This window comes from Salvelinus namaycush, chromosome 23 (assembly GCF_016432855.1).
Source record: "Salvelinus namaycush isolate Seneca chromosome 23, SaNama_1.0, whole genome shotgun sequence".
NCBI lineage: Eukaryota > Metazoa > Chordata > Actinopteri > Salmoniformes > Salmonidae > Salvelinus > Salvelinus namaycush.
In genome coordinates this window covers 9127349-9152205 of record NC_052329.1, presented here as the reverse complement: position 1 = coordinate 9152205, position 24857 = coordinate 9127349, and the positions used below count along the sequence as shown (strand labels likewise).

Sequence of the window (24857 nt, the reverse complement as noted above, 5' to 3'; positions counted from 1 at the left end):
CACCATTAAATCCATTATTAAAATATTTAAGGAATATGGCACCACAACAAATCTGCCAAGCGAGGGCCGCCCACCAAAACTCACGGACCAGGCACAGAGGGCATTGATCAGAGAGGCAACAAAGAGACCAAAGATAAACCTGAAGGAGCTGCAAAGATCCACAGTGGAGATTGGAGTATCTGTCCATAGGACCACTTTAAGCCGTACACTCCACAAAGCTGGGCTTTACGGAAGAGTGGACAGAAAAAAAACATTGCATTACAAAAAAAATAAGCAAACACATTTGGCGTTCGCCAAAAGAAATGTGGGAGACTCCCCAAACATATGGAAGAAGGTACTCTGGTCAGATGAGACAAAAATGTAGCTTTTTGGTCATCAAGGAAAACACTATGTCTGGCGCAAACCCATCACATCTCATCACCCCGAGAACACCATCCTGCTGTGGGGATGTTTTTCATCGGCAGGGACTGGGAAACTGGTCAGAATTGAAGGAATGATGGGTGGTGCTAAATACAGGGAAATTCTTGAGGGAAACCTGTTTCAGTCTTCCAGAGATTTGAGACTGGGATGGAGGTTCACCTTCCAGCAGGACAATGACCCTAAGCATACTGTTAAAGCAACACTCGAGTGGTTTAAGGGGAAGCATTTAAATGTCTTGGAATGGCCTAGTCAAAGCCCAGACCTCAATCCAATTGAGAATTGGTGGTATGACTTAAAGACTGTTGTACATCAGAGGAACCCATCCAACTTGAAGGAGCTGGAGCAGGTTTGCCTTGAGGAATGGGCAAAAATCTCAGTGGCCAAGCTTATAGAGACATACCCCAAGATACTTGCAGATGTAATTCCAAAGTATTGACTTTGGGGGGGTGAATAGTTATGCACGCTCAAGTTCTCTGTTTGTCTTATTTCTTGTTTGTTTCACAATAAAAATATTTTGCATCTTCAAAGTGGTAGGCATGTTGTGTAAATCAAATGATACAAACCCCCCCAATATCAATTTTAATTCCAGGTTGTAAGGCGGCAAAATTTCAAGGGAGCTAATACTTTCGCAAGCCACTGTACATGTTTGCCCAAGGTAGAAGTGCTCAGAAATGAATTTTTCGGTGTTCAGTGTATAATCAGAGAAAGGCCAGCAGGATACATACATTATGTCCCGTTCTCATCTCAACCCTCTGAGGAGGACAGGCCAAGTCACAGTGCATCCATCTCTCCACTCACTCACACATACAGAAACTAGACACGCACACTGCAGGGACACAGCAGATGTGAGGCAGACGGACAGGGGGCAGATTTCAGGAGCAAGATGGCTGTCAAAATACACCCACACCCACACACACAGCTCAGAGGGGTCAGGTCTGACATCCAAATAAACCCTACTCACGCTAGAGCCCAGTCAGGCACACAAGCTGGTTTACCAACAGGGTGTTTGTATGTATGTGTGTGTGTTTGTGCACTGTCAGTGCTGTAAACTAGGTGTGTCTGTCACTCAGTGAAGGTGCATGCTGAAGGCATCTCTGAGTCTCTCAGAGTGTGCGTGTGTGTTTGGAGTAGGGTAAATTGCTTTTTGTGCTGCAGTAGCTTGCTGTCAGCACACCTGTGTGTGTGTGTGTGTGTGTGTGTGTGTGTGTGTGTGTGTGTGTGTGTGTGTGTGTGTGTGTGTGTGTGTGTGTGTGTGTGTGTGTGTGTGAATCATTATCTTGGGTTAATATTAATTCAGGAATGTTGGTATCACAAAATCAATGATATTGAGCTGGGCTCTGTACACTTCAGATAGACTCAAGACCACACACACAGCATATTGTAACCTGTGAACACAGTGGTGTAAAAATTATTTAAAGTACTACTTAAGTAGATTTTGGGGGTATCTGTACTTTACTATTTATATTTTTAACAACTTTTATTTCACTACATTCCTAAAGAAAATTTACTTTTTACTCCAAACATCTTCCCTGACACCCAAAAGTACTAGTTACACTTTGAATACTTAACAGGACAGGAAAATGGTCCAATTCAAGCACTTATCAAGAGAACATCCCGGGTCATCTACTGCCTCTGATCTGGCGGACTCACTAAACATAAATGCTTCATTTGTAAATGATGTTTGAGTGTTAGAGTGTGGCTATCCATTAAAAAAAAACAAGAAAATGGTGCCGTCTGGTTTTCTTAATATAATGAATTTACTTTTGATACTTAAGTATATTTAAAACCAAACACTTCTGGAGTTTTACTGAAGAAGTAAATTTACTGGGTGACTTTCACTTATATTTGAGTCATTTTCTATTAATGTATCTTTACTTTTAGTAAGACAACTGGGTACTTTTTCCACCACTGGAACACACACACAAACATAACCTATGAACACACACAATTCTTTGTAAATATTGTATCACCCATCTCATATGTATATGCTATATCTTAGTCCAATGCCACTCTGACATCTGTGTGTGTGTGTGTGTGTGTGTGTGTGTGTGTGTGTGTGTGTGTGTGTGTGTGTGTGTGTGTGTGTGTGTGTGTGTGTGTGTGTGTGTGTGTGTATACAGTGGGGCAAAAAAGTATTTAGTCAGCCACCAATTGTGCAAGTTCTCCCACTTAAAAAGATGAGAGAGGCCTGTAATTTTCATCATAGGTACACTTCAACTATGACAGACAAAATGAGAAACAAAAATCCAGAAAATCACATTGTAGGATTTTTATGGTGGAAAATAAGTATTTGGTCACCTACAAACAAGCAAGATTCCTGGCTCTCACAGACCTGTAACTTCTTCTTTAAGAGGCTCCTCTGTCCTCCACTCGTTACCTGTATTAATGGCACCTGTTTGAACTTATCAGTATAAAAGACACCTGTCCACAACCTCAAACAGTCACACTCCAAACTCCACTATGGCCAAGACCAAAGAGCTGTAAAAGGCCTGCACCAGGCTGGGAAGACTGAATCTGCAATAGGTAAGCAGCTTGGTTTGAAGAAATCAACTGTGGGAGCAATTATTAGGAAATGGAAGACATACAACACCACTGATAATCTCCCTCGATCTGGGGCTCCACGCAAGATCTCACCCCGTGGGGTCAAAATGATCACAAGAACGGTGAGCAAAAATCCCAGAACCACACGGGGGGACCTAGTGAATGACCTGCAGAGAGCTGGGACCAAAGTAACAAAGCCTACCATCAGTAACACACTACGCCGCCAGGGACTCAAATCCTGCAGTGCCAGACGTGTCCCCCTGCTTAAGCCAGTACATGTCCAGGCCCGTCTGAAGTTTGCTAGAGAGCATTTGGATGATCCAGAAGAAGATTGGGAGAATGTCATATGGTCAGATGAAACCAAAATATAACTTTTTGGTAAAAACTCAACTCGTCGTGTTTGGAGGACAAAGAATGCTGAGTTGCATCCAAAGAACACCATACCTACTGTGAAGCATGGGGGTGGAAACATCATGCTTTGGGGCTGTTTTTCTGCAAAGGGACCAGGACGACTGATCCGTGTAAAGGACAGAATGAATGGGGCCATGTATCGTGAGATTTTGAGTGAAAACCTCCTTCCATCAGCAAGGGCATTGAAGATAAAACGTGGCTGGGTCTTTGAGCATGACAATGATCCCAAACACACCGCCCGGGCAACGAAGGAGTGGCTTCGTAAGAAGCATTTCAAGGTCCTGGAGTGGCCTAGCCAGTCTCCAGATCTCAACCCCATAGAAAATCTTTGGAGGGAGTTGAAAGTCCGTGTTGCCCAGCAACAGCCCCAAAACATCGCTGCTCTAGAGGAGATCTGCATGGAGGAATGGGCCAAAATACCAGCAACAGTGTGTGAAAACCTTGTGAAGACTTACAGAAAACGTTTGACCTCTGTCATTGCCAACAAAGGGTATATAACAAAGTATTGAGATAAACTTTTGTTATGGACCAAATACTTATTTTCCACCATAATTTGCAAATAAATTCATAAAAAATCCTACAATGTGATTTTCTGGATTTTTTTGTCTGTCATAGTTGAAGTGTACCTATGACGAAAATTACAGGCCTCTCTCATCTTTTTAAGTGGGAGAACTTGCACAATTGGTGGCTGACAAAATACTTTTTTGCCCCACTGTATATATATATAAACTCAGCAAAAAAAGAAACGTCCCTTTTTCAGGACCCTGTCTTTCAAAGATAATTTGTAAAAATCTAAATAACTTCACAGATCTTCATTGTAAAGGGTTTAAACACTGTTTCCCATGCTTGTTCAATGAAATAAACAATTAATGAACATGCACCTGTGGAACGGTTGTTAAGACACTAAAAGCTGACAGACGGTAGGCAATTAAGGTCACAGCTATGAAAACTTAGGACACGAAAGAGGCCTTTCTACTGACTCTGAAAAACACCAACAGAAAGATGCCCAGTGTCCCTGCTCATCTGCGTGAACGTGCCTTAGGCATGCTGCAAGGAGGCATGAGGACTGCAGATGTGGCCAGGGCAATAAATTGCAATGTCCGTACTGTGAGACGCCTAAGATAGCGCTACAGGGAGACAGGACGGACAGCTGATCGTCCTCGCAGTGGCAGACCACATGTAACAACATCCGAACATCACACATGCAGGACAGGTGTAGAATGGCAACAACAACTGCACGAGTTACACCAGGAACACACAATCCCTCCATCAGTGCTCAGACTGTCCGCAATAGGCTGAGAGAGGCTGGACTGAGGGCTTGTAGGCCTGTTGGTAGGCAGGTCCTCACCAGACATCACCGGCAACAACGTCGCCCCTACGGGCACAAACCCACCATCGCTGGTCCAGACAGGACTGGCAAAAAGTGCTCTTCACTGACGAGTCGGGGTTGTGTCTCACCGTGGTGATGGTCGGATTTATGTTTATCGCCGTAGGAATGAGCGTTACACCGAGGCCTGTACTCTGGAGCGAGATCGATTTGGAAGACCCCCCCTTTGTTCAGGGACACATTATTCCATGACTGTTAGTCACATGTCTGTGGAACTTGTTCAGTTTATGTCTTAGTTGTTGAATCTTGTTATGTCCGTCATGGTCTGGGGCGGAGTGTCACAACATCATCGGACTGAGCATGTTGTCACTGCAGGCAATCTCAACGCTGTGCGTTAAAGGGAAGACTTCCTCCTCCCTTATGTAGCCTAGTGGGGTGGCAGTGTTTTGCCATAGCCAGCGAAAAGCCCGGATCTCAATCCCAATGAGCACATATGGGACCTGTTGGATCGGAGGGTGTGGGCTAGGGCCATTCCCCCCAGAAATGTCCGGGAACTTGCCAGATGTGCCTTGGTGGAAGTGGGGTAACATCTCACAGCAAGAACTGGCAAATCTGGTGCCATCCATGAGGAGGAGATGCACTGCAGTACTTGATGCAGCTGGTGGCCACACCAGATGCTGACAAATTTTTGATTTTGACCCCCCCTTTGTTCAGGGACACATTATTCCATGTCTGTTAGTCACATGTCTGTGGAACTTGTTCAGTTTATGTCTCGGTTGTTGAATCTTGTTATGTTCATACAAATATTTACACATGTTAAGTTTGCTGAAAATAGACGCAGTTGACAGTGAGAGGACATTTCTTTTTTTGCTGAGATATATATACATATATATTCTTAATCCATAGATTGACGTGTATTTCGGGTATATGTTGTGAAACTGTTAGATATTACTGCACTGTCGGAGATAGAAGCACAAGCATTGCTAAACTCGTGTATGTGACCAATACATTTGATTTCAAACACACACACAACCTGCACTATGCTCTACCAATTGAACCACACGGGACACACCTCTAATCTTTCCTGTCTTTCTTTCTCTCATTCCCTCACTCCCACTCCTCCTCCTTGTCCCCTCTCTCTTTCTATGTTTACTCTGTGTTCTTCCAGGGAATGTGTAATTCATTCTGTTTATCAACTTAAGGAGATGGATCTCACTCACACACACACACACACACACACACACACCACTGCTTATTCAGGAAAACAGATCCACTCTGACTCCTCCTCCTGCCGCCTTCACTGCAGTGTGTGTGTGTGCGCCGGCATGTGCGTGTGTGTGTGTGTGTATGAGAGCGAGAGAGACACCACCCCCTGTATAGAGAGGAGGCTTGTAGAACATTCTTGCATCTTCACACTGATAGGGTAGAGTTACCAAAATGCCATGTCGAGTTAAGAGGTAGCCACCAACCAGACCACATGACTTATTACATGGCATGTTTGTATCAGCGTGTATGTGTGTGTTTGAGTGACAGCCTGCCAAAGACAGTCAGCTTATGTCCCTGACGGCCTGGCCAAAGCACTGAGTCAGCAAAGGTGAAATCTGCATTATTCAGCAGGTGTAGCCAAGGTGTTAAAGAGATGCCTCACTGGAGAGGCTAACTTTGCAAAATGGACTAGCACAGGTCAGGCCTGAAGAGAAAGGGGATGTGCTAGCCGAGCATCCTTTCGGTTACTGGCCCAACGCTCTAACCACTGGGCTACCTGCTGCCACTACGTGGACGTCCATGTTGAATACGGACAGGAGAGCTCCAAACAAAAGACAATGACTAAGTTAACAAAACTCGTTAATGGAATAAAATAAACCAAACCTTGTTTCTCACAAGTGTAGCATAGGTTGTGCACTCTGCAAACAACGTGTCCACTCTGACAATGACAACAGGAATAGAGGAATAATATTTAATGCATTAAAATAATTACCGTAATCAAAGTAACAAACAATGTAGATTAGAAATGATAGGAATTAAAGGTAAACATACTACTGGTGATATGGGGAAGTGATATACACTAACAATCAAACCCAAACAATTCACACAATGAAGTTATGAAACAATGAATGTGAATGTGCATTCTGGAGAGAGAAGTGCTTTGTGCATCAGGGTGCTACATGGTCAATCTGACGTCTGCATTGGCCGTGCAGCATTTACGGTGATACGGCCTGGGCAGAAGTCAGGGCAAGAACGGCCTGGGCAGAAGTCAGGGCAAGAACGGCCTGGGCAGAAGTCAGGGCAAGAACGGCCTGGGCAGAAGTCAGGGCAAGAACGGCCTGGGCAGAAGTCAGGGCAAGAACGGCCTGGGCAGAAGTCAGGGCAAGAACGGCCTGGGCAGAAGTCAGGGCAAGAACGGCCTGGGCAGAAGTCAGGGCAAGAACGGCCTGGGCAGAAGTCAGGGCAAGAACGGCCTGGGCAGAAGTCAGGGCAAGAACGGCCTGGGCAGAAGTCAGGGCAAGAACGGCCTGGGCAGAAGTCAGGGCAAGAACGGCCTGGGCAGAAGTCAGGGCAAGAACGGCCTGGGCAGAAGTCAGGGCAAGAACGGCCTGGGCAGAAGTCAGGGCAAGAACGGCCTGGGCAGAAGTCAGGGCAAGAACGGCCTGGGCAGAAGTCAGGGCAAGAACGGCCTGGGCAGAAGTCAGGGCAAGAACGGCCTGGGCAGAAGTCAGGGCAAGAACGGCCTCGGCAGAAGTCAGGGCAAGAACGGCCTCGGCAGAAGTCAGGGCAAGAACGGCCTCGGCAGAAGTCAGGGCAAGAACGGCCTGGGCAGAAGTCAGGGCAAGAACGGCCTCGGCAGAAGTCAGGGCAAGAACGGCCTGGGCAGAAGTCAGGACAAGAACGGCCTCGGCAGAAGTCAGGACATTCATACTGCTTGCGGAGCAGTGCAGTGCTGTTGTCAGGGGAGTGTGTTTATACAGGATGTACCACCCTCACCTACCGTCAAACAATCATGTCAACGTGGAGCTATACAGAGCCCTCCACATTGTTACAACATTTGGGCGGGGCATAGCGAAGCGGTATAGAGCTCGATTTGGCCTCTGCGTGCCTCCTAAGGCTCAGCAATTGCGTCACACCCTCTATATGGAGCCTCTGACCACATATCGGATCAAGCATACATTTTATTTTAGAATAAGCCTCCAATGGATTAGTTCACTGACATGGGAGCAAATATAAATATACACACACACACTTGCGACTTTATGAACATTTTTGGTTTTCCCCATGAGTAGTGCTAGCTATCGTTCGCGCTTCCTTTCCCTCCCTCTCTCCCCCCGCTCTTCCTTTCCTCTCCACCTTTCTTTCTCCCTCCCTCCCTTTTTTCTCTCTCTCTCTCTGAGGATGTTTCTACAGTGGGTATCAGAGCATATGAATAAATTAATTAGCTTCGCCACAGTGTTCGTGTAACCCTCTCACTCTCTGTGTCAATGGACATGAATTTGTCATGCTTAAAAGAAACACACATGCTCGTGCACACACAAACAAACTCCGTCACACTTTTTCACCCCCCTAAGTGCGGCGAATGGAGCAGGCCACACACCCTGTGGTGTTTTGGATTAGCCTAGAATTGCTCCTTTGTGGGGGGTTATGGGAATGTATCTAATGTACTTTTATGCTCTTTGCCCTAGTTTGTGTGTGAGTGAGTGAGTGAGTGAGTGAGTGAGTGAGTGAGTGAGTGAGTCATTCTTTATCTACTGGTAAACCTCCAGTGTTGTCCCATGAAGTTGACTCATACAGCTGAAGTCGGAAGTTTACATACACCTTAGCCAAATACATTTAAACTCAGTTTTTCACAATTCCTGACATCTAATCCTAGTAACAACTCCTTATCTTAGGTCAGTTAGGATCACCATTTAATTTTAAGAATGTGAAATGTCAGAATAATAGTAGAGAGAATGATTTATTTCAGCTTTTATTTCTTTCATCATTTTCCAAGTGGGTCAGAAGTTTACATACACTCAATTAGTATTTGGTAGCATTGCCATTACATTGTTTAACTTGGGTCAAACATTTCGGGTAAACTTCCATAAGCTTCACACAATCAGTTTGTGACATAGCTGACATAGCTGGTGTAACTGAGTCAGGTTTGTAGGCCTCCTTGCTCGAACACACTTTTTCAGTTCTGCCCACAAATGTTCTATAGGTTTGAGGTCAGGGCTTTGTGATGGCCACTCCAATACCTTGACTTTGTTGTCCTTAAGCCATTTTGCCACAACTTTGGAAGTATGCTTGGGGTTATTGTCCATTTGGAAGACCCATTTGCAACCAAGCTTTAAATTCCTGACGGATGTCTTGAGATGTTGCCTTAATATATCGACATCATTTTCCTTCCTCAATATGCCATCTATTTTGTGAAGTGCACCAGTCCCTCCTGCAGCAAAGCACCCCCAATACATGATGCTGCCACCCCCGCGCTTCCCGGTTGGGATGGTGTTCTTTGGCTTGCAAGCCTCCCCCTTTTTCCTCCAAACATAACAATGGTCATTATGGCCAAACAGTTCTATTTTTGTTTCATCAGACCAGAGGACATTTCTCCATAAAGTATGATCTTTGTCCCCATGTGCAGTTGCAAACCATAGTCTGTCTTTTTTATGGTGGTTTTTGAGCAGTGGCTTCTTCCTTGCTGAGCGGCCTTGCAGGTTGTGTCGATATAGGACTCGTTTTACTGTGGATATAGATACTTTTGTACCTGTTTCCTCCAGCATCTTCACAAGGTCCTTTGCTGTTGTTCTGGGATTGAGTTGCACTTTTCGCAACAAAGAACATTCATCTCTAGAAGACAGAACGCGTCTCCTTCCTGAGCGGTATGACAGCTGCGTGTTCCCATGGAGTTTATACTTGCATACTATTGATTGTACAGATGAATGTGGTACCTTCAGGCGTTTGGAATTTGCTCCCAAGGATGAACCAGACTTGTGGAGGTCTAAAAAAAAATTCTGAGGTCTTGGCTGATTTCTTTTGATTTTACCATGATGTCAAGCAAAGAGGCACTGAGTTTGAAGGTAGGCCTTGAAATACATCCATAGGTACACCTCCAATTGACTCAAATTATGTCAATTAGCCTATCAGAAGCTTCTAAAGCCATGACATCATTTTGGGGAATTTTCCAAGCTGTTTAAAGGCACAGTCAACTTAGCGTATGTAAACTTCTGACCCACTGGAATTGTGATACAGTGAATTCTAAGTGAAATAATATGTCTGTAAACAATTGTTGGAAAAATTCCTTGTGTCATGCACAAAGTAGATGTCCTATCCGACTTGCCAAAACTATAGGTTTGTTAACAAGAAATGTGTGGAGTGGTTGAAAAATTTGTTTTAATGACTCCAACCTAAATGTATGTGAACTTCCCACTGTAACTCTTATATTATGAGGAATCTGTGTGTTTTAATGACTCCAACCTAAATGTATGTGAACTTCCCACTGTAACTCTTATATTATGAGGAATCTGTGTGTTTTAATGACTCCAACCTAAATGTATGTGAACTTCCCACTGTAACTCTTATATTATGAGGAATCTGTGTGTTTTAATGACTCCAACCTAAATGTATGTGAACTTCCCACTGTAACTCTTATATTATGAGGAATCTGTGTGTTTTAATGACTCCAACCTAAATGTATGTGACCTTCCCACTGTAACTCTTATATTATGAGGAATCTGTGTGTTTTAATGACTCCAACCTAAATGTATGTGAACTTCCCACTGTAACTCTTATATTATGAGGAATCTGCTGAAATCATTCTGTTCTGGTGATTCTTATTTTAGGCTCTCCAGATTTACATCAAGCTCGGGAAGTGGCCTTTAAAAATGTTTGCCTGTGTTAAAATGCTCTGTGTGTGTGTGTGTGTGTGTGTGTGTTAGCTCAAGTGCAGCTAATGGAATTAAACCAATCAAAGCCTCTCTCTTTTCACTTTTTATCTTTGCAGAGATGGATAAAAAAAAGTGAGAGAGCGAGAAAGACTCTAAATGAGAGTGTCTCTAGGTTAGGGATTCCTTCATGAAGCCTTTATACTAAGCATGTGACTTCAGCGGCAGCGTGACTACAAGCCGCATTTACCACTTCACTCTAATGTCTGCTAGACTGACAGGACCAACCAGGTCACTCTCATCCGTGTGTGTGTGTGTGTGTGTGTGTGTGTGTGTGTGTGTGTGTGTGTGTGTGTGTGTGTGTGTGTGTGTGTGTGTGTGTGTGTGTGTGTGTGTGTGTGTGTGTGTGTGTGTGTGTGAGACAGGATAAAAGGTCTCATTCATCTGAGGTACTCTATCGCCAGAGTGACATAGGCATCAGTCTTACACTCTAATGGAGTTAGCTATTAGACATAGACAAACACAGTAATCTCTCACACACAGTTGTGACTGGCTTCCTGTCTTCACATGAACACTTCGTCATTTCTGTCGTTTTATATCATTCAGAATTCCACTACACAGCAGATAACTCTCAGTAGGGGAAAGAGGAAGAGGGAGAGGATGAGGGAGGTAGAGAGAGAATGAGGGAGAGAGAAAGCTAGAGAATGAGGGAGAGAGAGGAACAGTGAGAATGAGGAACAGAGAGAGGATGAGGGAGTCACTGTAGAATGTCACTAAATGCATGCATCCATGCAAAAAGAAGTAGACAAATGCATAAAGGAACACACAGCGTGATCAGCACTTTGTCCTTCTCATCAGGCAGTTAGAAATTGATGTCATGTCAGCTTTTTTCTGTCAAACTGATGGAGTCCCCTCCTCTCACCTCCCCTCTTTCTCTCTCGCTCTCTCTCCTCGTCAGCTGTGTGTATAAATTGAGGAACAGCCTCTCAGCTTCTTTCCCCCAAGTACCCTCTCTCTCTATATATCTCCTCGTCAGCTGTAAGTTGAGGGCCAGCCTCTCAGCTTCTTTCCCCCAAGTACCCTCTCTCTCTATATATCTCCTCGTCAGCTGTAAGTTGAGGGCCAGCCTCTCAGCTTCTTTCCCCCAAGTACCCTCTCTCTCTATACATCTCCTCGTCAGCTGTAAGTTGAGGGCCAGCCTCTCAGCTTCTTTCTATCCCCATCTTTCACCTGTTTACCCAATTTATTCCCTTTTCTCATCCCTCGATCGTCACTGTTCTCCATAGTGTCGTCAGATGGCTCTGGTACAAAGCTGACAAGGCACTAAGGTGACATCTTCTCTTACCCTCACTCCTCTTCTCCTCTACCTTTCTTCTCACAGATTCATCTCCCTGAAAACTACAGAAAGTAGGCACTCTAATAACCCAGATGCTAAGCACACACACGCACCCACTTTTGCTATTCCATCGTCAGTTCCATTACTCAGTGTTGACAGGTGTCTTCAGCCTATCCACACCACCCTATTGTCTGCATAGAGGAGAGGAAAACACTGGCTGCCAAAGTCTAGGGGCGGGGGCTCTTTAGCTGTTACAATTTGGCATGGTGTGTGTGTGTTAACTGGGGATTCCCTGGGAGTGATCCTGTAATGTTGTGTGTGTGTGTGTGTGTGTGTGTGTGTGTGTAGGGTTGTCCCAGTTTAGCTCATTCTAACCAATGACTCATGAGTTTCTGGAGTTCAGACGACTTTACGGACCCCCTCCCTTCCCTCCACAAAGGAGACACACGCCCAAGTGTCAACCTATAGACCATCAAAATCACTTCAGAACCATACGGATCAAGTCCACATGGTTTGGAGAGTCTCACTCCAGTGGTAGAGTATGTGAGCATAGCTGCATGTGTATGTGTGTGTTTCCCTTGGAGAGACAAGGCCTCCCAGAGTCCCCAGACTCAGCCAAGTCTAATGACATCACATACTGACACAATTCGACCCCTATAAAATTCGGCCCCTATAAAATCTGTTAATTTTTTTTGTCTGATTCCATTTCATTTTTCCCCAAATTCCACTTTCTCTGTTTGTCCATGTTTTCGTTTTACCCAGTATTTTAAATTCAAAATATACCTTTTTTCAAAGAAAAATAACAACATTTGATGGTGTAAGTCCACAACCATGCTTAAACCACATCAGGAGACCATTTGAGGTCTGAGAAAAATCGAATAAATTATAGATTTTGGTGTGTAGTTACACTGTATTGCAACTGTGCACCAGCAAGAGACCATGGTCTGGTTAGCGATGTTCCTGTAGCAAGAGACCATGGTCTGGTTAGCGATGTTTTTGTAGCAAGAGACCGTGGTCTGGTTAGCGATGTTCCTGTAGCAAGAGACCGTGGTCTGGTTAGCGATGTTCCTGTAGCAAGAGACCGTGGTCTGGTTAGCGATGTTCCTGTAGCAAGAGACCGTGGTCTGGTTAGCGATGTTCCTGTAGCAAGAGACCGTGGTCTGGTTAGCGATGTTCCTGTAGCAAAAGACTGTGGTCTGGTTAGCGATGTTCCTGCAGCAAGAGACCGTGGTCTGGTTAGCGATGTTCCTGCAGCAAGAGACCATGGTCTGGTTAGCGATGTTTTTGTAGCAAGAGACCGTGGTCTGGTTAGCGATGTTCCTGCAGCAAGAGACCGTGGTCTGGTTAGCGATGTTCCTGCAGCAAGAGACCGTGGTCTGGTTAGCGATGTTCCTGTAGCAAGAGACCGTGGTCTTGTTAGCGATGTTCCTGTAGCAAGAGACCGTGGTCTGGTTAGCGATGTTCCTGCAGCAAGAGACCGTGGTCTGGTTAGCGATGTTCCTGCAGCAAGAGACCGTGGTCTGGTTAGCGATGTTCCTGTAGCAAGAGACCGTGGTCTGGTTAGCGATGTTCCTGCAGCAAGAGACCGTGGTCTGGTTAGCGATGTTCCTGCAGCAAGAGACCGTGGTCTGGTTAGCGATGTTCCTGCAGCAAGAGACCGTGGTCTGGTTAGCGATGTTCCTGCAGCAAGAGACCGTGGTCTGGTTAGCGATGTTCCTGCAGCAAGAGACCGTGGTCTGGTTAGCGATGTTCCTGCAGCAAGAGACCGTGGTCTGGTTAGCGATGTTCCTGTAGCAAGAGACCGTGGTCTTGTTAGCGATGTTCCTGTAGCAAGAGACCGTGGTCTGGTTAGCGATGTTCCTGTAGCAAGAGACCGTGGTCTGGTTAGCGATGTTCCTGTAGCAAGAGACCGTGGTCTGGTTAGCGATGTTCCTGTAGCAAGAGACCGTGGTCTGGTTAGCGATGTTCCTATAGAGCTCATTTGATTGCAGAATTTGCTAAACAAATCGCCACTGAATGATGCAAATTATGATATTCTGCCAGGTAGGAATAGGCTAGTTTGTAGATAACATTTAATTGAGAAGGTTTTGGGACAACCTTTCCAGCTCTACCAGAAAAATGGTTAACATTAGCATAATTGCTAATGGATAAACAAAGCACACACACGTGCCATTTCAGAAAGTTGCAGACAAATATGATTCACTGATGTATTTTGTTTATGTTAACTTAAGCGCATTAATGCATTTTCATTAACACTTTTTTGGATAGTCCATCTGTAGCTGCTCTACAGACGATCAGTAACAATTCAACCATCAACAGTACTAACCCTAACCCTTATCTTAACCCTTTCACTAACCCTAACCTTTGCAAGCAGTTACTTATTAACAGATAGTATGACCATGTGTAGAGCATCTACAGATGGACTATCTGACTATCCCAAAAAAGTGACCACATTTTCTAATAAATTCAATACATTTAGATGATTTCCTACTACACTGAACCAAAATAACAGTTATGAACTTTAAGGAAATCAGTCAATTGAAATAAATTCATTAGACCCTAATCTATGGATTTCACATGACTGGGAAAACAGATATGCATCTGTAGGTATGTGGACACCTGCTCATCGAACATCTCATTCCAAAATAATGGGCATTAATATGGAGTTGGTCCCCCTTTGCTGCTATAACAGCCTCCACTCTTCTGGGAAGGCTTTCCGCTAATGTCCGAACATTGCTGCGGGGACTTGCTTCCATTCAGCCACAAGAGCATTAGTGAGGTTGTGCACTGATGTTGGGAAAACAGGCCTGGCTCGCAGTCGGCGTTCCAATTCATCCCAAAGGTGTTCGATGGGGTTGAGGTCAGGGCTTTGCCTAAAACCCCAAACAGCAAGCAATGAAGATGTAGAAGCACGGTAGCTAGGAAAACTCCCTAGAAAGGCAGGCACCTAGGAAGAAACCTAGAGAATAACCAGGCTCTGAGGGGTGGCCAGTCCTCTTCTGGCTGTGCCGGGTGGAGATTATAAGAGTACATGGAACAATAAGGCCAGATTGTTCTTCAAGTTGTTCAAACGTTCATAGATGACCTGCAGGGTCAAATAATAAGCACATTGGTTGTAGAGTGTGCACCTCAGGAGTAAAAGACAGAGAGAGAACAGCAGGTCCGGGACAAGGTAGCACGTCCGGTGAACAAGTCAGGATTCCATAGCCGCAGGCAGAACAGTTGAAACTGGAGCAGCAGCACGACCAGGTGGACTGGGGACAGCCAGGAGTCATCAGACCAGCTAGTCCTGAGGCATGGTCCTAGGGCTCAGTTCCTCCGGGAGGGAGAGAGGCAAGCTCTACACCACTCCAGCTGATGTTTGGCATTGCGCATGGTGATCATAGGCTTGTGTGCGGCTGCTCGGCCATGGAAACCAGGTTCATGAAGCTCCAGACGAACAGTTATTGTGCCGACGTTGCTTCCAGAGGCAGTTTGGAACTCAGTAGTGAGTGTTGCAACCAAGGACAGACGCTTTTTAGAAATTCTTTGATTGTGCAAACTCACAGTTTCATCAGCTGTCCGGGTGGCTGGTCTCAGACGATCCCACGGGTGAAGAAGCTGGATGTGGAGGTCCTGGGCTGGCGTGGTTACACTCGGTCTGCGGTTGTGAGGTCGGTTGGACGTACTGCCAAATTCTCTAAAATGACGTTGGAGGCGGCTCATGGTAGAGAAATGAAACATTAAATTATCTGGCAACAGCTCTAGAGGATATTCCTGCAGTCAGCACGCCAATTGCACGCTCCCTCAAAATGTGAGACATCTGTGGCACTGTGTTGTGTAACAAAGCAGCACATTTTAGAGTGGCCTTTTATTGTCCCCAGCACAAGGTAATGATCATGCTGTTTAATCAGCTTCTTGATATGCCACACCTGTCAGGTGGATGGATTATCTTGGCAAAGGAGAAATGCTCATTAACAGGAAAGAAAACAAATGTGCGTATGGGCGTTTGTGCGTATGGGACATTTCTGGGATATTTTATTTGAGCTCATGAAACATGGGACCAACACTTCACATGTTACGTTTATATTTTGTTAAGTATAAGTTCAATACATGTTGGAACGTTGAATTCCATTTTAATGTCTGGATTCCATGATTCAGAGCAGATTTTATAGGGCCCTAGAGAAGGCCACTGAGATCACCAATGGTCAGAGGACACCGCCTAACATAGTTCCATTCCATCCACCCTCCCTTACATTCAGGAACAGCCTCCTTTGCATTCAGGAACAGCCTCCTTTGCATTCAGGAACAGCCTCCCTTGCATTCAGGAACAGCCTCCCTTGCATTCAGGAACAGCCTCCCTTGCATTCAGGAACAGCCTCCCTTGCATTCAGGAACAGCCTCCCTTGCATTCAGGAACAGCCTCCCATACATTCAGGAACAGCCTCCCTTGCATTCAGGAACAGCCTCCCATTCTCCAGCAGACATTGAAGTCTAATCAGACTGTTGTCAATGTGTGTGTGCGCATGTGTGTGTTATGTGCAAACACTCTTTGCCACATTAGATTTGCTCTGAGACCCACAGCGGAAGAAGCTTTTGATTAAAGAAGAGAAAGAAAGATGGAGAGATTGAGGAAGGAATAAGCAAGAGCAAGATTGATGGTGGGGTAGATGTACAGAGTGATATGAAATGATGTAGACTAGATAGTGGGAGATAAGAGAAGAGAATGAGAGAAATATTAAATGGAGTGGTGGGCCTCCTCTGAGGTCTATCCTTTATAGGGTCTTTACTAAATTAAAAACCCTTTGATTTGATGAGAGGAGGTTGGGAGTTAGCCATTAAATATGCCTGGTTGTGTGTGTTGCATAAGAATGGTTGATCCTAAAAGTCAACAGGGGGTCCTCTGTAACAAAACATCAAAGTATTCTCACACTTTCATTTTACTCCTGCGATTCACATTCAGATTATGATATTATGTCTGATCACTAACAATGTAGAGTACGTATAGAGGCGTAATCTAGAGCCAAGCTGTTGATTTTTAATCTGAGGGCATCCTGCTATTGACAAACGTGTTGAATTATGCAACATAACGTAACAACAACAGTAATTAATGAGGCAGTCACCAAAATCCCTTAACTTCATTATGTGTCTGTGCCAGTAAAATGTTTTAAGTGCTAGAATTCAGTAAATAACAATTGGATTTTAAAAATGCTCAACGTTTGGAGTATCTACTTCCATTGTCCAACTGTTGCATTTATTACAATTGATATTTGAACCTTTTAACAATGTTGATGAGCGTTGCTAATGTACACACACACACACACACACACACACACACACACGCACACACACACACGCGCACACACGCGCACACACGCGCACACACACGCACACACACGCACACACACCTGTCAGAAGGGAGGTGGGAGAATTGACTGAATCCAAACACTAAGGATCAAATCCACCTCACAACACTCAGACCCAGTCCAAAAAATCCCTAGGATGGGCCTTCCTCCTGCCCTTTCATTGAGAACCATTAGTTGATACGGCACAAATACACACACTTAGGAGTTTGAGGTGAACCTGGGCCTAGTGCAAGTTTTCCAAAGCCGTCGCCCCCCAGGTGCACGTTTTGGTTTTTGCCCCAGCACTTCACAGCTGATTCAAATAACCAACTCATAATCAAGCCTTGATCATTTGAATCAGCTGTGTAGTGCTAGGGCAAAAACCTAAATGTCCACCCAGGGGGCAGTAAACCCTGGGCTAGAGCACGGGTCCAGAGGCGAAAATGATACTGTGGTATTTTGTTGTTTCTACGCCAAGAAAGAGGCTCACAAGCAGGCAGATGTATGTGATGAGAGACAGCCTGTTATAGTCAGTCTGCTGAAGATGTGGCTGTAGTCTCCAGGCCAAACTAAATGACACCTGTGGGTTGTTAGTGTTACTGTGGCTCTAGAAAACTGAGGACAACCAGGTCAACAAGGTAGCTATGACCACAGGTCAGAAAAGAACACAGAACACTGAGGACAACCAGGTCAACAAGGTAGCTATGACCACAGGTCAGAAAAGAACACAGAACACTGAGGACAACCAGGTCAACAAGGTAGCTATGACCACAGGTCAGAAAAGAACACAGAACACTGAGGACAACCAGGTCAACAAGGTAGCTATGACCACAGGTCAGAAAAGAACACAGAACACTGAGGACAACCAGGTCAACAAGGTAGCTATGACCACAGGTCAGAAAAGAACACAGAACACTGAGGACAACCAGGTCAACAAGGTAGCTATGACCACAGGTCAGAAAAGAACACAGAACACTGAGGACAACCAGGTCAACAAGGTAGCTATGACCACAGGTCAGAAAAGAACACAGAACACTGAGGACAACCAGGTCAACAAGGTAACTATGACCACAGGTCAGAAAAGAACACAGAACACTGAGGACAACCAGGTCAACAAGGTAGCTATGACCACAGGTCAGAAAAGAACACAGAACACTGAGGACAATGTTACGGTGTTTCTAGAACACTGAGGACAACCAGGTCAACAAGGTAACTATGATCACAGGTCAGAAAACTCAACTGGTATGCTCTCTTCTCCTGCTGCCTGTGCCCTATATCCTAAATGATGTCTCTCTCCCCCTCTTCTTTCCCTGGCCCCACGCAGCTCATCTGTCTTCCCTCCCCACTGTCTCTCTCTCAGACAAAGTAACAATAGTGTCTAGGTCATTTGAACAGGTCAACACAGGAAGCTGACTTCCCTGGTGTAGGCAGGTCGTTCATCAACACTGACTAAGACATACACACCACTAGATGAAACAACATCTAGGCTTCTCCTGACAGGCCACTTATGACATGGACTATCAAAATGACAACAAACTTCTATTGTTCTATATGCACCTTAAATTGTTTAAATTACAATTGAGTAATGTTTATTTAGATATCTTAGAATGTATTGTAGAAGTCTGATTGTGTCTAGGCCTAATCATCCAACATATATGTAACAAAACAATTGCAAGTACAAACCCATTGTGATCAAAATATCCAATTCACTAATAATACTGACCACATTACTGCCCATTATAGGCTACAGCCAGTCTGCCCAAAACACCAGTTGCTTTGTTGTTGAAACTCTTGTTATGGTTCGTTCATACAAAACAAATACACACATCAAAAAATGGGACTCACCATGTTGCCTCACGTTAGAAGACCGCATCACCTTGGCGGACACTACCTGGCCTTGTGTGCCCCCGGTAAAGCCCACCAGCAGCGCGAGCAACAGCGCCAGTGCCACGCGCCCAGAGCTGTTCATTCTTTCCGTGGCGGTTGCACACTAAACTAAAATCCCAAGCGTGGAAGAACCACTTATAATTCTGAAAAGAGACCAATTAGCTTCTTGTGTTCTCCCTGGAGACTCAAGTAAAAGTTTTCTTAAAACGTTCGTGCTGTTCACATCATTTCTCCCGAAATGGAGCGAACTGCCTGTCTCAAACTCACCATAAACCAGCTCCGCCGCTACAGAATGCTGAGCAGGTTCATATACTCATGTCCACAGACAAGTACGGGCGCCGATTTTTTTATCGCTTTACCGCGAGTTAATCCACACTGGTAATTCGAGTTAATCCACACTGGTAATTCCATGAGAAATGATCCACTTTAGTTAAACTTCTCTGATATCAGAGCGAGCGCGACATGCTTTCCAACAATTTAACTTCAAGGCTGAGAATGTGCGTGTCTCTCACTGTAGCTCTACACACGCACACGCGCGCTGGTGTGTGTGAAACTTCCATCGGTGAATTGATCAGAGAGGAGGATTCGGGACAAGGAAATAGACCAGAAGAAACATTTTAGCGGCGACAAGGAAACTTTGGAGGTAAAATCAGACACACGCTCACACAGAGTGAGAAGGAGCCAGGAAGGGATTTTTCATCGAGAAGGAAACTTGATTGGAGGCGAAATAAACTGGAGGAAAATAGTGTGGCAGTCACTGACGGCATTGGGCACTGACAATAATACAGTATTTACTCGGGCGGGAATTTGTCCAGGGAACAACTCTGACATTAATTCACTTGTTGAATAGGCTGATGAATAAGTGAGACCATATCTGACACTGTTCATCATTTCATCATTTCACTGAGCAAATGCAACCATATCTATAACAGTTGCAGGCTAATTTACAGTATTATTAATGTATAACATTTGTGCGCCGTCCTACAATTGGCCCAGCTTCGTCCGAGTTTTTGCCTAGTTATATAAAGGTTAAAAAAATAAAAATAAAAAATTCACTAATTTGGTTTATGTAGGTCTTGTATTCTGTTAATTTACATGTAATAGCATGACGTTCGTAGCCCATTATTTTGCCAGGAATAGCCCATTCAAACTATTGAAGTTTATGCTAATATCTGCCCTCATTTCTGAATGTATTAATTATTATTAATTATTTTCTCATTTTCTAGATACTATAGAAGATGCTTTGTATTGTACCAAGACAGCAGCCTCTCCCTCAAGGTCAGCAAAACAAGGGAGTTGATTGTTGACTTCAGAAAGCAGAGGAGTGAACATGCCGGGATCCACATTAATGAGACTGCAGTAGAGAGAATCAGCAGTTTTAAGTTTGTTGGCGTCCACATCAAAGAGGACCAACAGCGTCTCTACTTCCTAAGGCGGTTGAAGAATTCAGCATGCCACCCAGGTCCTCTCCAAATACTACCGCTGCACCATCGAGAGCATCCTGACCGGTTGCATCACGGTCTGGTACGGGAATTGCTCTGTCCACGACCGCAAGGCCCTCCAGCGGGTGGTGAAAAGAGCCCAGTACATCACTGGGGCTCCCACCAATCCAGGACAGCTACTCGAAACGGTGCATGATACAGGCCCGCAGCATCATCAAAGAGCCCACACACTCCAGCCATGAGCTGTTCACTCCTTTACCGTCGGGCAGACGGTATGAGAGCATGGGGTCTGATACCAACAGGCTCAGAGACAGTTTCTATAGTATCTACAAGACATCAGACTGCTGAACACTTGAACAGGACTGACCACCTGGTCTGATTCTCCACACCTTAGCGCAAACACACACACACACACACACACACACACACACACACACACACACACACACACACACACACACACACACACACACACACACACACACACACACACACACACACACACACGCACACACTCATGCTACACACACATCACAACTGCTGCTACCAGACTCTAATTATAATTGCTAAATACTACACAATTTAAACACTTGCCCCACAATCCCCCTTCCCCTAAACACGTGTAAATATTGGACTATAAATTGTGCTTTCCTGTATTATACTGTACATTTGCAAAAAAAAATGTATTCTATTCTAGTGAGCCATTTAGTGTGTGAGTGAATATGTACTCATGGGAGTGTATTATGTGAGTGGGTGAGTGAGTGGGTGAGTGAGTGGGTGAGTGAGTGGGTGAGTGAATGGGTGAGTGAATGGGTGAGTGAGTGACATATGTGGAGATACTACCAGTCATGTGGAGGTGAGATCTGAGGAGTGGTATTAACACCGATTAGTAACAGATACATTCATTTAACTTTTTCTCATAATTCTCTATGTAAAGTCTCCCAGACACTCACAGTTATCACAAGGAATTTACAGAAATAACTGGCATAGACTCAGATACCAGTTAGTCTATGATGGAGAGATTCCTTTGGGACATTCTGGTTCCATGGGAGAGATTCCTTTGGGACATTCTAGTTCTCTTGGAAAGACAGTCTGTATGATGTAAGAATATAACACTGATGGTTACTGTCACTCACCAACATTCTCATCCTGCCAGTCCACATCTCATAACTGAGTTACCTTCAACCACCTTGTCATCCTCCATAACCTCAACCTTTGACCTTAACCACAGATTCCCCCTCCCTTCCCCCTGCCCTACCTATCTAAGCCACCCCCTATGCCACTGTTATAAAGCCAGAGTTGTTGACTTGGACAGGATGTAGTTAATGTGTGACAGTCATTGACAGTGAGGTGTACACAGTTGATAACCAGGATTGCTGAGCACACAATCACAAGCCATTCTGTCTCCCTGGGAGACTAATTAATAGAGATACAATCAGTCTTTCTGCCTAGCTGTGTGTGTGAGAGAGATCATCACCGATCCTCAATAGAGGACATTTCATTGTAAACAAACATGAGATTTATCCCTCTAACACAGTGGTTCCCAAACTTTTTAAAGTCCCCCGTACCCCTTCAAACATTCAACCTCCAGCTGCGTACCCCCTCTAGCACCAGGGTCAGCGCACTCTCAAGTGTTGTTTTTGCCATCATTGTAAGCCTGCCACACACACTATATATTAAACATACAAATTAAATCAAATCAAATGTTATTTGTCACATACACATGGTTAGCAGATGTTAATGCGAGTGTAGCGAAATGCTTGTGCTTCTAGTTCCGACAATGCAGTAATAACCAACGAGTAATCTAACCTATCAATTCCACAACTACTACCTTATACACACAAGTGTAAAGGGATAAAGAATATGTACATAAAGATATATGAATGAGTGATGGTACAGAACGGCATAGGTAAGATGCAGTAGATGGTATCGAGTACAGTATATACATATGAGATGAGTAATGTAGGGTATGTAAACATAAAAGTGGCATAGTTTAAAGTGGCTAGAGATACATGTATTACATAAAGATGGCAAGATGCAGTAGATGATATAGAGTACAGTATATACATATACATTATATTAAGTGGCATTGTTTAAAGTGGCTAGTGATACATTTTTGATCAATTTCCATAAATTTCCATTATTAAAGTGGGCTGGAGTTGAGTCAGTATGTTGGCAGCAGCCACTCAATGTTAGTGGTGGCTGTTTAACAGTCTGATGGCCTTGAGATATAAGCTTTTTCAGTTTCTTGGTCCCAGCTTTGATGCATCTGTACTGACCTCACCTTCTGGATGATAGCGGGGTGAACAGGCAGTGGCTCGGGTGGTTGTTGTCCTTGATTATCTTTTTGGCCTTCCTGTGACATAGGTTGCTGTAGGTGTCCTGGAGGGCAGGTAGTTTGCCCCCAGTGATGCGTTGTGCAGACCTCACTACCCTCTGGAGAGCCTTACGGTTGTGGGCGGAGCAGTTGCCGTACCAGGCGGTGATACAGCCCGACAGGATGCTCTCGATTGTGCATCTGTAGAAGTGTGTGAGTGCTTTTGGTGACACGCCGAATTTCTTCAGCCTCCTGAGATTGAAGAGGCGCTGCTGCGCCTTCTTCACAACGCTGTCTGTGTGGGTGGACCAATTCAGTTTGTCCGTGATGTGTACGCCGAGGAACTTAAAACTTACTACCCTCTCCACTACTGTCCTGTCGATGTGGATAGGGGGGTGCTCCCTCTGCTGTTTCCTGAAGTCCACAATCATCTCCTTTGTTTTGTTGATGTTGAGTGTGAGGTTATTTTCCTGACACCACACTCCGAGGGCCCTCACCTCCTCCCTGTAGGCCGTCTCGTCGTTGTTGGTAATCAAGCTTACCACTGTAGTGTCGTCTGCAAACTTGATGATTGAGTTGGAGGCGTGCATGGCCACGCAGTCGTGGGTGAACAGGCAGTACAGGAGAGGGCTCAGAACGCACCCTTGTGGGGCCCCAGTGTTGAGGATCAGCGGGGTGGAGATGTTGTTACCTACCCTCACCACCTGGAGGCGGCCCGTCAGGAAGTCCAGTACCCAGTTGCACAGGGCGGGGTCGAGACCCGGGGTCTCGAGCTTGATGACGAGCTTGGAGGGTACTATGGTGTTAAATGCTGAGCTGCAGTCGATGAACAGCATTCTCACATAGGTATTCCTCTTGTTCAGATGGGTTTGTGCAGTGTGGTTGCGATTGCGTCATCTGTGGACCTATTGGGGCAGTAAACAAATTGGAGTGGGTCTAGGGTGTCAGGTAGGGTAGAGGTGATATGGTCCTTGACTAGTCTCTCAAAGTACTTCATGATGACGGAAGTGAGTGCTACGGGGCGGTAGTCGTTTAGCTCAGTTACCTTAGCTTTCTTGGGAACAGGAACAATGGTGGCCCTCTTGAAGCATGTGGGAACAGCAGACTGGGATAAGGATTGATTGAATATGTCCGTAAACACACCTGCAGCTGGTCTGCGCATGCTCTGAGGACACGGCTGGCGATGCCGTCTGGGCCTGCAGCCTTGCGAGGGTTAACACGTTTAAATGTTTTACTCACGTCGGCTGCAGTGAAGGAGAGTCCGCAGGTTTTGGTAGCGGGTTGTGTCAGTGGCACTGTATTGTCCTCAAAGCGAGCAAAGAAGTTATTTAGTCTGTCTGGGAGCAAGACATCCTGGTCCGCGACGGGGCTGGTTTTCTTTTTGTAGTCCGTGATTGACTGTAGACCCTGCCACATACCTCTTGTGTCTGAGCCGTTGAATTACAACTCTACTTTGTCTCTATACTGACGCTTAGCTTGTTTGATTGCCTTGCAGAGCTAATAGCTACACTGTTTGTATTCGGTCATGTTTCCGGTCACCTTGCCCTGGTTAAAAGCAGTGGTTCGCGCTTTCAGTTTCATGCGAATGCTGCCATCAATCCACGGTTTCTGGGTTGGGAATGTTTTAATAGTTGCTGTGGGTACGGCATCGGCGATGCACTTCCTAATGAACTCGCTCACCGAATCAGCGTATTCGTCAATGTTGTTGTTGGACGCAATGCGGAACATATCCCAATCCACGTGATCGAAGCAGTCTTGAAGCGTGGAATCAGATTGGTCGGACCAGCGTTGAACAGACCTGAGCGCGGGAGCATCCTGTTTTAGTCTCTGTCTATAGGCAGGGAGCAACAAAATGGAGTCGTGGTCAGCTTTTCCGAACGGAGGGCGGGGGAGGGCCTTATATGCGTCGCGGAAGTTAGAATAACAATGATCCAGGGTTTTACCAGCCCTGGTTGCGCAATCGATATGCTGATAGAATTTAGGGAGTCTTGTTTTCAGAT

The 24857-nt window shown here is 45.1% G+C and overlaps 1 protein-coding gene across 1 annotated transcript in view; it reads right to left on the bottom strand.

The window, feature by feature from the left end:
* The window catches only part of LOC120018947 (platelet-derived growth factor D-like), a 31342-nt gene extending 12001 nt beyond the window's left edge, over positions 1 to 19341 (bottom strand). Inside the window, exon 1 of the mRNA XM_038962159.1 lies at positions 19057 to 19341. Coding sequence (XP_038818087.1) covers positions 19057 to 19180 — 124 coding nt within the window. The 5' untranslated portion in view covers positions 19181 to 19341. The remainder of the gene's footprint in view (positions 1 to 19056) is intronic.
* Between the last annotated feature and the right edge of the window lie 5516 nt (positions 19342 to 24857).